This window comes from Hemibagrus wyckioides, linkage group LG05, assembly GCF_019097595.1.
Source record: "Hemibagrus wyckioides isolate EC202008001 linkage group LG05, SWU_Hwy_1.0, whole genome shotgun sequence".
Taxonomy (NCBI): domain Eukaryota; kingdom Metazoa; phylum Chordata; class Actinopteri; order Siluriformes; family Bagridae; genus Hemibagrus; species Hemibagrus wyckioides.
The window spans coordinates 22,118,127-22,132,643 of record NC_080714.1 but is presented as its reverse complement, the minus strand read 5'-3'; the positions used below and the strand labels follow the sequence as shown (position 1 = coordinate 22,132,643).

The window sequence follows — 14,517 nt, the reverse complement described above, 5'->3', positions numbered from 1 at the left end:
CGCAGAACTTTCCAGGAACATATTCCATCCGATTAAGTGTTTACATGTCCTCTCGATCGGACTAAAAATGGTTTAAACCACCCCTTACCATCCGATTGAAATTTTAATCGGATGTGGCAAATTCCATCCGATTGAGGTGTTTACATGACACTTTTTTAATCTGATTGTGCTTCTAGTCCTGTTATGATCGTATTACAAGTGTCCATGTAAACGCACCTAATGAGTGACTCGACAAAACCCGAGTCTTTAAAAAGAATCGTTTTTACTACCACTAGTTGGGATTGAACTAGTTGATATTAAATTGCACTGACAAGGGGCAGGATTGCTTTCTAATTACTGGTTGATTTCAGCTGGTGTCTTGGCTTTCCATGCCTTTTTGCACTTCCCTTTTTTCATGTGTTCAGTACTTTTTCCCTGTGTCATTTCACATTATTACACATGGCGGTTTAATGGTTTAACATAATGGTTTGATTTCTTTGCATGTCTGAATTGCATGGGTTGTTACCAACATCTGGTGAAAATTTCATGTCAGTAGCACCTTTAGAAATATATTTAAGAAAAATGTTGACATGTTCAAGACTTTTTTTTATAATTGTATACACATATACAGAGTACAAAATGTTTCTTCACAGTTAAAATGATTATTACAATATGTTAATTTTTTTTTCTTCCAAAGTAAAATACTTAATATGACCACCACTAGTAGAGATGGCACCAAAACCCCAAAAATGAGGCCCAGATTACACGGTTTATGGCTGTTCAAGATTTATTTTACCTGCTCTACACATATATACACATATACAGAGTATAACATGTTTCTTCACAGTTAAAATGATTATTACAATATGTTAATTTTACAATATGTTGTTTTTTTCTTTTTCTTCCAAAGTCCTTACAGTCCTTGGCAGTCCTTACATACTGTATCCACATGCTGTTTCTGTAAAGAATTATATATTTTCTGGATAAAACTGTTTGACTGAATACAGAGGAATAATGAAATAAAAATTACCATGTACTCTACAAATCAAAAGTTTGTGTTTACTTGGAAATGTCCTTGTTTTCCATGAAAAAACATGTGAAATTACTGTGTATTACATATAAAGTTAAAATGCTAACCGTTCTGGTAGATGTATTGTCAAGGAAGACAGGTGGAGTGCTCTCTGGCTTTTCTGCAGCTCTCACCCTGAGTTTCTATACAATACAACAGTGCTTCCTACTCCTCCTAATCTTCCAAATGTAAACTGATGATATGTCATTATTTATTTAATTGTTTGTTTGTTTAATATTTAATACCATTTATTCTTATCATTTAATGCCATAATTTAATAGTAGAAAGTGTATTGCTTCAAATGTTTTAAATTGTCTATTGAATACATACTTTGTACTTCATATTTTTTCTCAATTCTGGAACTATAACAAAAACAAATATTATACTATTTTTCTATCACACAGAACTCCCGATACCTTTCTCCACCCATTCCTGCGTGCACCCGCTTCTTAGCAAACAGGAAGGGGCTCAGAGCCAATCCCTGATGCAGTCCCACCTCCACTTTGAACTCCTCTCCCTGAACTATAGCACACCTCACCACTGTCCTGCTCCTCTCATACATGTCCTGCACCACTCTGACATACTTCTCTGCTACTCCTGACTTCCTCATACAATCTCTTGGTACCATGTCATACAAGTCTATAAACACACAGTGCAACTCTCTCTGACCATCCCAATTCTCAACATTCTCAGAGCAAAAATTGTATCTGTTGTGCTCTTTCTGGGCATGAAGCCATACTGCTGCTCACAAATTTCCACTACCTTCCTTAACCTAGCTTCCACTACTCTTTTCCATAGCTTCATTGTATGGCTCATCAATTTTATCCCCCTATAGTTGCTGCAACTCTGCATGTCCCCCTTATTCTTAAAGTTCGGCACTAATACACTTCTTCTCCATTCCTCAGGCATCTTCTCACTCTCTAAAACCCTGTTAAACAAACTAGTTAAAATTTCCACTGCTGTCTCTCCTAGACATTTCCAGACCTCCACCGGGATGTCGTCAGGACCAACCTTTCCACTTTTCATCCTCTTCTAAGCCTTCCTGACTTCATCCTTTCTAATCTTATCTATTTTCTGTTCCACAGAGTTCACCCCTTCTACTCTTTTTTCCCTCTCATTTTCCTCATTCATCAGCTCAAAAAGTGAACTTATCTAACAAATAGTGTGCTGTTAAAAGGTTTTTGCCCCTTCCTGTTCTTTTTTTTTGTTTGCATATTTGTCACACTTAAAAGATTCAGATAATCAAACAAATTTTAATATTACACAAAGATAATGCAAGTAAATACAAAATGCAGTTTTTAAATGATTATTTCATTTATTAAGGGGAAATAGTTATATAGTTATATCTCAATGGAGCCAGTCTTCTTCTGGGAATTCTGCTACAAAACGTCATAAATTGTCATGTCCAGGATTAACCTGATCTGCTGAATTTAAAAATCCTGGATCCATGATATGCTCTTCCATTTGTGGGCAAAAGCTGAAAAGAAGGCATAAGATTTTAAAATGACTGGACAATGTGTGATTATAACATGAAAAACACTGAAAAAAAGTACAGATATTTCAGGCTGGATTAACTCCCTACTAGCACTTTACTTACTGAACACTTTAGCTTTCAGTGTCATGTACTAAGAAATCAACTTATCAACACCAGGATATTCATTATTTGGGAAACAGATGACTGTACAGCTAAATGAAACATTAGGATATCACATAGCAATTACATGATTATTTTCAAATCCATCATGTTTTAATATTGTATAAACAGGCACTAACCGTGTAGCACAAATGCAAGCAAATGAATGAATAAATGGAATGTTGTCAGCCAAAATATATTTGAATGGAGTGAATAAGAGATTTATAAACATTAACATTCATTCAGTGGCTGATATACAGTAAATGATGCAGCTCTGTGGAGCCATCATAATAACTATGTTTCATTGGCCCAATACACTCATTGTCCACTTTATTAGGAACACAAGCACAACCCCTGATTTATTTAACCAGCCAATCATGTGGCAGCAGTGTAATGCAAACAAGCAAGCAAATGCATGTCAAGACCATTGTTAATGTTGACATCAAACACCATAATGTAAAAAAGTGATCTTTGATCATGTCACGGTTGCAGGTACCAGATAGACTGATGTGAGTAGTTCATAAACTACTAATCTTCTGGGGTTTTCATACTTGACAGTGTCTTTAGTTTCCATTTATCATTATAAAGGAATCACCCTTGCACAATATTTTCCAGTATGCTGCTACCACAAGATTGTCTGATTATGTAATTGTGTGTTCTACATGCATACAGGTACTCTTAATAACATGGATGGTGAGAGTATATCTGAATTCACTATACTATCCTGTAGGATGGCTCTTCCAATGCATTATATCTTATAACAATGTGCTAAAACTTGCCGTACTCTTTCAAATTAACTATGCCATTCCGTCTAGTTATTCATGTAAATATACACATTTTTCCTTTGCAAATATTTTGTTTCATGAATATCAGACTAAGAAAAACGTCACCACGCTGAACTTATTTTCCTCTAAGAGCTCATTCCAACCCAGTATTCTCATGTATAATTCACACACTGCATAGCTATACTGTTCAAAAATAGAAACGTGACATTTAATTAATAACACGCACACGCAATATAGATTCTTACTCGGTCATGTCATCTGTGTAATACCACTGCTTTCCACGCAGCATAATCAGCATTCAGTTGACTAAAAAGTAAACGTGTCCCTCAGACTGAAGTTCAGATATTCCTGTCTAGTTTCTGATTCTGCATGTTTAATACAACAACAAGTCCTCCCAGACGCCTCCACCTTTAGTGTGGTAAATTACTATCTCTAGTGAAGTCAAAGGGGTTTTTTTTGCTGACTGACAGCTACCAGGTTTAAAGGACAATTTAAAAGCCACGTCGACAGCAGTCATGTGAAACATCATTTGATTTTGCCTTGTGACAAATCAAGCAGTTCAAACAATATGGATTTTACTTTGTGGTGATTTTGGTAGTGCAGGATATTATAAGGAGGATTGCTTGTGGCATTTAGCTACTAGATGACATGGAAGAGCCAAAGCAATCCTGTCCACCTGCCTTCTAAGTCAAAGTGTAAAATATTCAGCAACACATTCAGGCACAGTGACAAGCTCTGCAAACATCTGACGAGCAGGTTCTATTTAAAACATTCCAAAGTCTTACATTAGAAATTATCTACTAATCTAGAAAATCCAGGTGATTTAGTAAGCAAAATGAACCTTATGATAATAGGAAAAATGGTTAGTATTAGTAATTAATTCAATTCAATTCAATTATATTTGTATAGCACTTTTAACAATGAACATTGTCTCAAACCAGCTTTACAGAACATAAGAAACAAAAAACATTTAGTAATGATGCAGAATATACATAAGGAGATTTGAGACACAACACTATTTGACTAGCAGAGACAGGCAGAAAGAAGGGGAAATGTACCTATTTTATTGCTTTATTTAGTGATAGTGCAACATGTCAGGATAGTGCCAAGTAAAAGAGAAACTCAAATATTGTAGGTGTTTTTCAGCAATACTCTACTGCATAGGTACTGAAAGAATTTTCTTGATGAGCTGCATTTCAGCTGTTTCTCTGACATGTAACAGGTAATCAGTGTCAATGAAACTGTGTTGCTTAATCAGTTTCATTATTATAAAAGCTTCACTCACTGCACTTTAAAGATTGTTAATCAGGAAGTCTACAAATGCAGGAAGAGTAAAAAATTCCATTCAATCAGTAGTCCCTTAACCACTAAGCTACCACTTTACCTCTCAACTTAAGATTTTAGGTTTAGGGTGTTTAAAAAGAATAAATAGTTTTTAGTCACATGCTGTAATGTGTATCTACTGGTACTGTATTGTTCTGGCTCAAGCTGTGTAACGAAATCAAAGATGAAGACTGTAGTCCAACCAGAAACAAAAACTAAAAGCAAAAGTCCAAAAATCTCCTTAAATTTGAGAGCCAACGCTGAAACACAAACACACACTGTACTCTCAACTCAACTGAGAGAGGTAAGAGATACTTTTTCCCTCTCATATTTTTGCATTTGTGCAACAGAGATCAATTTACATAACTTTGGATCCCAGCAACTCAGCGTCCTGTAAATGATTACCATTGACAACATTAAACACGGTTCAGTTCATAAGGCTGAAGGTTACTAGCATTGTTATGTGATGTAAAAGTATGGACATACATTGTATATAAAATGTTTCTTCACAGTTAAAATGATTACTACAGAACATTAAATTTTTCCTTTTTTTTTTCCAAAATAAAACACTTAATATGACCATCACCAATAGAGATGGCACTAAAATGGCACTAATGAGGCCCAATTAGATGGTATATGGCTGCAAACTGCATCACTCTGCTGTGTTCCCTGTGTGATTGTTATCTGCCCCAAAGACACATACACTATATTGCCAAAAGTATTCACTCACCCATCCAAATAATCAGAATCAGGTGTTCCAATCACTTCCACGGCCACAGGTGTATAAAATCAAGCACCTAGGCATGCAGACTGTTTTTACAAACATTTGTGAAAGAATGGGTCGCTCTCAGGAGCTCAGTGAATTCCAGCGTGGAACTGTGATAGGATGCCACCTGTGCAACAAATCCAGTCGTGAAATTTCCTCGCTCCTAAATATTCCACAGTCAACTGTCAGCTGTATTATAAGAACGTGGAAGTGTTTGGGAACGACAGCAACTCAGCCACGAAGTGGTAGGCCACGTAAACTGACAGACCGGGGTCAGCGGATGCTGAGGCGCATAGTGCGAAGAGGTCACCAACTTTCTGCAGAGTCAATCGCTACAGACCTCCAAACTTCATGTGGCCTTCAGATTAGCTCAAGAACAGTGTGCAGAGAGCTTCATGGAATGGGTTTCCATGGCCGAGCAGCTGCATCCAAGCCATACATCACCAAGTGCAATGCAAAGCGTCGGATGCAGTGGTGTAAAGCACGCCGCCACTGGACTCTAGAGCAGTGGAGACGCGTTCTCTGGAGTGACGAATCGCGCTTCTCCATCTGGCAATCTGATGGATGAGTCTGGGTTTGGCGGTTGCCAGGAGAACGGTACTTGTCTGACTGCATTGTGCCAAGTGTAAAGTTTGGTGGAGGGGGGATTTATGGTGTGGGGTTGTTTTTCAGGAGCTGGGCTTGGCCCCTTAGTTCCAGTGAAAGGAACTCTGAATGCTTCAGCATACCAAGACATTTTGGACAATTCCATGCTCCCAACTTTGTGGGAACAGTTTGGAGCTGGCCCCTTCCACTTCCAACAAGACTGTGCACTAGTGCACAAAGCAAGGTCCATAAAGACATGGATGACAGAGTCTGGTGTGGATGAACTTGACTGGCCTGCACAGAGTCCTGACCTCAACCCGATAGAACACCTTTGGGATGAATTAGAGCGGAGACTGAGAGCCAGGCCTTCTCGTCCAACATCAGTGTGTGACCTCACAAACGCACTTCTGGAGGAATGGTCAAAAATTCCCATAAACCCACTCCTAAACCTTGTGGACAGCCTTCCCAGAAGAGTTGAAGCTGTTAAAGCTGCAAAGGGTGGACCGACGTCATATTGAACCCTATGGATTAGGAATGGGATGTCACTTAAGTTCATATGCGAGTCAAGGCAGGTGAGCGAATACTTTTGGCAATATAGTGTATGACGTCTTATGCTAACTTTGTATGTGATTTGCAGCGCATAAATGAACCATCTGAATATGTCTCCTCTGGGCAGTCCTTACATACAGTATCCATTAAAGCTGTTCCTGTAAAGAATTATATATTTGCTGGATACATTTCATAAAACTGTTTGACTGAATACAGAGGAATTTGAATTTAAAATTTCCATGTACTCTACCAGTCAAGAGCTCTCACCCTGAGTTTCTGTACAATAATATCCTGACAAAGGCTCACAGAGTGCATCTGAAGTGGATGAACACTTATGCTTTACATGTACTCCATTACCTGAAAGAAAATTATACACATTACAGAAAATATTCAATATCATTGATTAGCTATTTTAGAAGAGGTTTTCATGTGTTAAGTTACAGGAATGGCAGGAATGAATATGTCTTCACCTTCATCACACACAGCACAGGGGAGACATGCGGTCAGTCCGTTCGGGACATCGGTGTAGGTTGATCCAGTGCACACTTTACACTGCGTGCCTGATTGACTGTTGCAGTGTTTTAACACATGTTGACCTTGACAATAACATTTTATTTTCAAGCCTGTCTCATGCACATTATCCCACTGAATGTAGTCACTATATCCATGTAAATGATTTTCTACAAATGCTGAAGGACAGTGAACATGGTGTTTTCAAGAAGGAATAACATTTTCCTCAAACAACAGTGCTTCCTACTCCTCCTAATCTTCCAAAGGTAAACTGATGATATGTCATTATTTATTTAATTGTTTGTTTGTTTAATATTTGATATCATTTATTAGTATAATTTAATAATATAATTTATTTGTAGAAAGTGCTTCAAATGTTTTAAATTGTCTACTGAATACATACTTTTTACTTCATATTTTTGTATCAATTCTGGAAGCATAACAAAAACATGTTGAATCTGAATGTTTATTTCCCCCTCACTATAAAGCTTCAATATTTCAATGTTGCCTCGAACAAAGTACAAGTCTCAGTCAAATATGAAAAATATGATTTAATAATTAGATAACACAAATAAGGTTACCTACCAGGAGCACACATTGGACAGCATTCTCCATTAATTTCATACTCTGCAGTGTTGCATGCTGTGCAGCACATTCCACTGAGATTTAGTATTACTGAATATATGGCATATATTCTTTTTACTTGCCAGATGTGGAGCATGCCAGATGTAGGGCTTTTTTGTACTGCAAGGTAGAAAACATCATCTGTGTGCTCAAGTACACCTGAATAAAATATTATATCAATAACAATGAATATAAACTCAATTACCATCAAGTACATAAAGGGAGGGTGGAAAAAAATTTCTTATAGATCACAGAAACAAAAAAATAGAGCAACTTGGTGGGAACTTGGAGGCAAAATAACGCTACACTACAAATAATAAGTCTAACATTTGAATAGTATGAATGAATGAATGAATGAATGAATGAATGAATGAATGAATGAATGAAGTCACAAACTAAACTCAATTAAAACTGATTAGCGTAATACTAGCATACTGTCATTTACACGTGGCCTTGTCCCGCCAGACTTGAGCTAAAGTCTTGTTCAGAATGTTGTGTCTGAAAATCTAGTTTTTATTTAGCGCCACCTTGTGGACTGGAAGAGCTCTCATCACACTTATGATCATTTCAGCATAGATGACACTGTAATTAATCAGTTTGGTGCTTACTGTGTGATGCAGACAAAATATTCCTTTAAATACTAAATACCTGCTTTAAGTGAGTGTATATAATTACTGCTAACAATATTAGACGTAAGTTAATTGGTTTTGATGTTTTATCTTTTAATGAATATTTAGTATGAACACTAGTGAGATATATATTGTCCATTAAATCTAGATTTGTGATTTTATTTTGTATTTTGTAAGAATAATTTCCTAGCATGAATTGCATTATGTTGCAAGCCTTCATTTTATGTTATAAATAGTTATGTTATAGTTTGTTAAATATAATGCTATGTATGAATAACTCTGTATAAATACAACCATTCGAACATTTTAAGTGGACTAAGTAAACAAGTAAGTAAGTAAATAATTGCACAGTAGTGTACATTGTGGGCTCAAAAATCCAGAAAAACACATTTCAAAAAGTTATACATTGATTTGCATTTTATTGAGTGAAATAAGTATTTGACCCCTTTGCAAAACATGACTTAGTACTTGGTGGCAAACCCTTGTTGGCAATCACAGACGTCAGACATTTCTTGTAGTTGGCCACCAGGTTTGCACACATCTCACATCTCAAGGAATTTGGGCCCACTCCTCTTTGCAGATCCTCTCCAAGTCATTAAGGTTTTGTGGCTGACCCTTCAGCTCCCTCCACAGATTTTCTATGGGATTAAGGTCTGGAGACTGGCTAGGCCACTACAGGACCTTAATGTGCTTCTTTTTGAACCACTCCTTTGTTGCCTTGGCTGTGTGTTTTGGGTCATTTTCATGCTGGAATATCCATCCACGACCCATTTTCAATGCCCTGGCTAAGGGAAGGAGGTTCTCACTCAAGATTTGATGGTACATGGCTCCATCCATCGTCCCTTTGATGCAGTGCGGTTGTCCTGTCCCCTTAGCAGAAAAACACCCCCAAAGCATAATGTTTCCACCTCCATGTTTGACGATGAGGATGGTCTTCTTGGAGTCATAGGCAGCATTCCTCCTCCTCCAAACACGGCGAGTTGAGTTGATGCCAAAGAGCTGGATTTTGGTCTCATTTGACCACAACACTTTCACCCAGTTCTCCTCTGAATCATTCAGATGTTCACTGGCAAACTTCAGATGAGCCTGTACATGTGCTTTCTTTAGCAGGGGGATCTTGCGGGCGCTACTGGATTTCAGTCTTTCACGGCGTAGTGTGTTACCAATTGTTTTCTTGGTGACTATGGTCCCAGCTGCCTTGAGATCATTGACAAAATCCTCCAGTGTAATTCTGGGCTGATTCCTCGCCGTTCTCATGATCATTGAAACTCCATGAGGTGAGATCTTGCATGGAGCCCCAGACCGAGGAAGATTGACAGTCCTTTTGTGTTTCTTCCATTTGGGAATAATCGCACCAACTGTTGTCACCTTCTCACCAAGCTGCTTGGCGATGGTCTTGTAGCTCATTCCAGCCTTGTGTAGGTCTACAATCTTGTCCCTGACATCCATGGACAGCTCTTTGGTCTTGGCCATGATGGAGAGTTTGGAATCTGATTGATTGCTTCCTTCTGTGGACAGGTGTCTTTCATACAGTTAACGAGCTGAGATTAAGAGCAGTCCCCGAGAGTGCTCCTACTGTAATCTCAGCTCCTTACCTGTATAAAAGACACCTGGGAGCCAGAAATCTTTCTGATTGATAGGGGATCAAATACTTATTTCACTCATTAAAATACAAATCAATGTAGAACTTTTCTGAAATGCGTTTTTCTGGATTTTTTTGTTGTTATTCTGCCTCTCACTGTTCAAATACACCTACCATTAAAATTACACACACTAGCTTTTTTACAACCTCTTATTGGTTAGGCCTCGACATGGCTTCTAAAATCTCCAGATCTCAATCTGAAACAACCTCTGTGGGATGTGCTGGACAAATAAATCCAATCTAAGGAGATCCCATCTAACAACTTACAGGGCTTGCAGACGCTACAGCACACCTCCAGAGACCTTGTGGTTTCCATGCCTCACCAGGTTAAAGTACAAGGGGGACCTATGCAACATTAGGCAAGTGGTTTTAATGTTATGTCTAATCAGAGTGTATATAATTCCAGCCAACAATATTAGACTCAACAGCAAACCGTAAGTTAATTTGTTTTAATGTTTTATCATTTAATGAATATTTAGTATGAACACTAGTGAGATATATATTGTCCATTAAATCTAGATTTGTAATTTTATTTTGTAAGAATAATTACCTAGCATGAATTGCATTATGTTTCAAGCCTTCATTTTATGTTATAAATAGTTATGTTATAGTTTGTTAAATATAATGCTATGTATGAATAACTGTATAATACAACCATTCAAACATTTTAAGTGGACTAAGTAAACAAGTAAGTAAGTAAGTAAATAACTGCACAATAGTGTACATTGTGGGCACTTTAAAAACACCAGATGGTACAGAGTTATAAAATATTTTAATAGGACATTGGTAAAATGTGAGAATCTTTCAGTTTAAGTGAGAATTCAAGCCAAGACAAAAACACACACCGGTGGGGAAAAACAAAGACACATCTGCACAAATACATACACACACTTTTTACAATTTACCCCCCAAAAAGTGCGAATGTAACAGCTCAGATTACTCACTCACTCACTTTTTGGTCAGAGTACTTCCTGTCATGATGTTACTGATGTTTACTGCTAATCCTTGCATTCAGCAAACTGCATTCTTGAAGTCCAAGAATTCAAGCTGGTTGTGAGAAACCTAGATTCAATATGTAAACCACCACAACTCTGAACATGTGGTGTCAGTTGCACAGGAAGCAAAACAGGAAGCCTGTTTTATAGAGTAGTGCCAAAAAAAACATAAACAGTAGTTTAACATCTTATTGTTGTAAAATCCTGGTATTTCAAATCATTGAAGCTCAGAATAAAAAAGAAAGAAAACCTTTTATAAGTGTTTTTTTTTCATGCTACATTTTGCTGTCCTTTGTGTGCACGTTCCTCCACATAAAGTTGCATCTGTTAAAAGTAAGAATGTAGATAATTAAATGAGCAGCAGTATATGTTTTTCCGCACTTCTGTCAAGATTACTGCCTCATTGCCTCTTTGAAATGTGACTATGTTGTATATGGTTATGAAAATTACCTTTACTGTGTCTGAGGTCATCGTTTTCAGAGGAATGAGTCTGGGCTCCTGCATGAGGACTTCCTGTTCATCTGCAACAATCCAGGGAAAGTCCTGCATACACACACAGACCTGTTTTACTTCATGTATAACACAGGGACACATGCTAGGTGATCACTGCCAAGTACCAATTCAAAAAAAGTAAAATAAGGTATTTGTGTTTGACTTGTTAAACACTATGACACTCGAACTGGCCAGCACAATCACCAAACCTAAGTCTAATACCTTATTTTTAAGTCTCAAAACACTCAAATTCTAATCTGAAGGCACTGGTGGCATTTTTGTGACTAAATTATTTGACCAGAGAGCATGTGTTAGTGTAAAATAATAAGAAACTAAGATATCCTGTTGTAGATATCTGCATTCAATCTGAGTAGGCAACAGTAACATGGAGCAGAGTTCAATAATAATAATAATAATAATAATAATAATAATAATAATAAATGATAAAAAATTTATCCTGACCTTGATCACCTGAACTTTCTCCATGTTTCTAGTGGCAGATTCTCTGGTATAAACCAGAACAGTAAATGTACATCCTGTGATAAAGAGGAAGACAGAAAATTCAGAATTGTCCATTACCTAAAAGTCACATTAGTACACTTTATTTCACATTAGCACTTTAATAATTAATTACATAAAGACACAGGAAGGAGATATAACTGTTGTACACTATTTTCAAAAATTTCATTAAATCCAATTGTCTTTAAAAAAAAAAACTCTCAGCAACATTTGTTGGTCAAATGTATGGAATGCATGGAAAGAGACTTCTTACCTGGAGGGTTGTTTTCTAAAACAGCATCACACACACTGATTTTCAGGATCACAGCTCTTAGCAGTTGCTCCACATGAGACAGCAGTGTGTCTGAGCTGCAACGGAAAAAAACGCAACCACACACACACATAAAAAACTCAGCTTTGTTGCTCAGCTTTGTATGTGCAGGAGTGTGTGTGTTTTGTGATCTTTCTTTTTCTGTAGAAAAACTGTCTGAAGTGCATGCTCTTGAGCCTTACCTAATAGACAGCAAAGGAGGCTGGGAGATCTCAAACACGAACCTTTCCACTGGGTGATGCTCTTTATCCATAATTACCACCACCACTTTCTCTGCCTCATTCTGCATTCACAATTCAATATCAAGCACTACATTAAGCTGTATCACAATCTATAATCCATGCTGTACAAGGCCTTGTGTATAATTATATATACTAAAATTCTGAAAAATAATGAAAAATGAATCTCAGTGGTTGCATGCTGTGGAAATTACATGTGTAATTTGTCAGTCATAGTACAAGATGATGCTTGTTGAACATTTCCTATAAACTAGAGCAGGATTTTTATGCTGTTGATGCTAATCTCACCTTCTCAATAAGTGGTTTAACACACTGTGGTTAGCACGTTTGCCTCACACCTCCAGCGTCCTGGGTTTGAGTCCCGCTCTCTGTGTGTGTGGAATTTGCATGTTCTCCCCGTGCTTGGTGGGTTTCCTCCCACAGTCCAAAGACATATTTTAGGCTGATAGGAGTCTCTAAATTGCCCGTAGTGTGTGAATGAGTGTGTGTGTGTGTGTGCCCTGCGATGTGTTGGCACTTCATCCAGGGTGCATCCTGCCTTGATACCTGATGACCCAAGGATAGATCGAATAAGTGGTACAGACAATAAAATAAAAAAAAAATTGGTATGTTGTTTTTTAAAACAATAATATTACTTTTATTACTTATATAGTCTAAATTAGGGTTTTCATTGCATTCTTTTTTAAGAAGACATAATACCTTATCATCCATTACAATTGCATATTCTCTGGGTCTAACTGGGATTTTAAATTTGTCAAGAAACTCTGTGTATGATAAAAAGCCTCCATCATTATTCATGACTCGCAGAGCCGGATCATTGACTGATTCAGCTGAGACTCTTACGTTTAGTCTCAGCACCTGAGAGTGCACAAGTGTATGAGCTGACATTCTTAAATGCCAATTTATTGGCAAAGCACTTTATGTATATAGTTGTACTTTTTGCCCATTTTGAATTTTTGTTCAGTTTGGTTGTTTTATTCCTTATTTAAGATATTTATTTTTAATCCATTTGGATACTTTTACATTTAACATATTTAATTTTTGGATAACAACTGATTTGCACATTTTTTATTTTAATTTTTCTGTTAATGTGTGTGTGTGTGTGTGTGTTTGTGTGGCACTTTAAAATAAATTTTTCCTGCACTGGTATCGTAAGTCTTGATTCTTTTTAATTTACACAGGGACATGTTTATCGTCCCTGTCAGTGGCGGAACAAGCGCACATTGCATCCTGGGGCAAACGTGAACGTTCATCATGCAATAGTCAAAGATATAAATAGATTTTCTAAAAGCTTGCAATTACTATTACATACACGCCATAACATAACAGTACATAACTATACTCAATAAATTATTATAGCATATAATCACCTGCATTAATTCCACCATTCAATTACTATAGGGTGAAAAAAAAATCACCACCACTATTTCCCAGCATGATTAGAGTTTGCACAGGAAACGAGAGCTATTAAAGAATCACTGACTCATTGACTCAAAAGGAATCACTGACTCGATTCATTTCAGTGAGTGACTCGACGAAACCCGAGTCTTTAAAAAGAATCGTTTTTACCACCACTAGTTGGGATTGAACTAGTTGATATTAAATTGCACTGACAAGGGGCAGGATTGCTTTCTAATTACTGGTTGATTTCAGCTGGTGTCTTGGCTTTCCATGCCTTTTTGCACTTCCCTTTTTTCATGTGTTTAATACTTTTTCCCTGTGTCATTTCACATTATTACACGTAACTTAATTTATGGACATCTATGGTTTGACTTCTTTGCATGTCTGAATTGCATGGGTTGTTACCAACATCTGGTGAAAATGTCATGTCAGTAGCACCTTTAGAAATATATTTGCTAAGAAAAATG

The 14,517-nt window shown here is 37.1% G+C and overlaps 2 protein-coding genes across 2 annotated transcripts; both read right to left on the bottom strand.

Annotated features, from left to right (window-relative positions):
- Nucleotides 1-204: 204 nt before the first annotated feature.
- On the bottom strand, nt 205-11,184 carry LOC131353172 (tumor necrosis factor receptor superfamily member 14-like). The gene is made up of 6 exons (XM_058389970.1): nt 11,047-11,184; nt 10,362-10,439; nt 7,785-7,943; nt 7,160-7,285; nt 6,957-7,046; nt 205-2,525 (listed from the first exon to the last, which is right to left on the bottom strand). Exons 2-6 carry the CDS (start codon nt 10,408-10,410, stop codon nt 2,479-2,481), a joined length of 471 nt encoding a protein of 156 aa, XP_058245953.1. The 5' UTR covers nt 10,411-10,439; nt 11,047-11,184; the 3' UTR covers nt 205-2,478.
- Nucleotides 10,448-12,962, bottom strand: LOC131353173 (mitotic spindle assembly checkpoint protein MAD2B-like). The gene is made up of 7 exons (XM_058389972.1): nt 12,938-12,962; nt 12,593-12,693; nt 12,354-12,448; nt 12,044-12,117; nt 11,540-11,632; nt 11,340-11,413; nt 10,448-11,228 (listed from the first exon to the last, which is right to left on the bottom strand). Exons 2-6 carry the CDS (start codon nt 12,661-12,663, stop codon nt 11,360-11,362), a joined length of 387 nt encoding a protein of 128 aa, XP_058245955.1. The 5' UTR covers nt 12,664-12,693; nt 12,938-12,962; the 3' UTR covers nt 10,448-11,228; nt 11,340-11,359.
- Between the last annotated feature and the right edge of the window lie 1,555 nt (nt 12,963-14,517).

Bases quoted from the DNA above. Each gene is read 5' to 3' on its own strand.
- LOC131353172 (XM_058389970.1), bottom strand. From the start codon at position 10,410: ATGGAAACCACAAGGTCTCTGGAGGTGTGCTGTAGCGTCTGCAAGCCC. The intron at 7,944-10,361 runs GTAAGTTGTTAG...TCTACCTTGCAG, and splicing joins CTGTAGCGTCTGCAAGCCCT to TACAAAAAAGCCCTACATCT. The intron at 2,526-6,956 runs GTGAGAGCTCTT...CCTTCTTTTCAG, and splicing joins TTATTGTACAGAAACTCAGG to CTTTTGCCCACAAATGGAAG.
- LOC131353173 (XM_058389972.1), bottom strand. From the start codon at position 12,663: ATGGATAAAGAGCATCACCCAGTGGAAAGGTTCGTGTTTGAGATCTCC. The intron at 11,633-12,043 runs GTCAGGATAAAT...GTGTGTATGCAG, and splicing joins AGAAAGTTCAGGTGATCAAG to GACTTTCCCTGGATTGTTGC. The intron at 11,414-11,539 runs GTAATTTTCATA...TACTTTTAACAG, and splicing joins TGACCTCAGACACAGTAAAG to ATGCAACTTTATGTGGAGGA.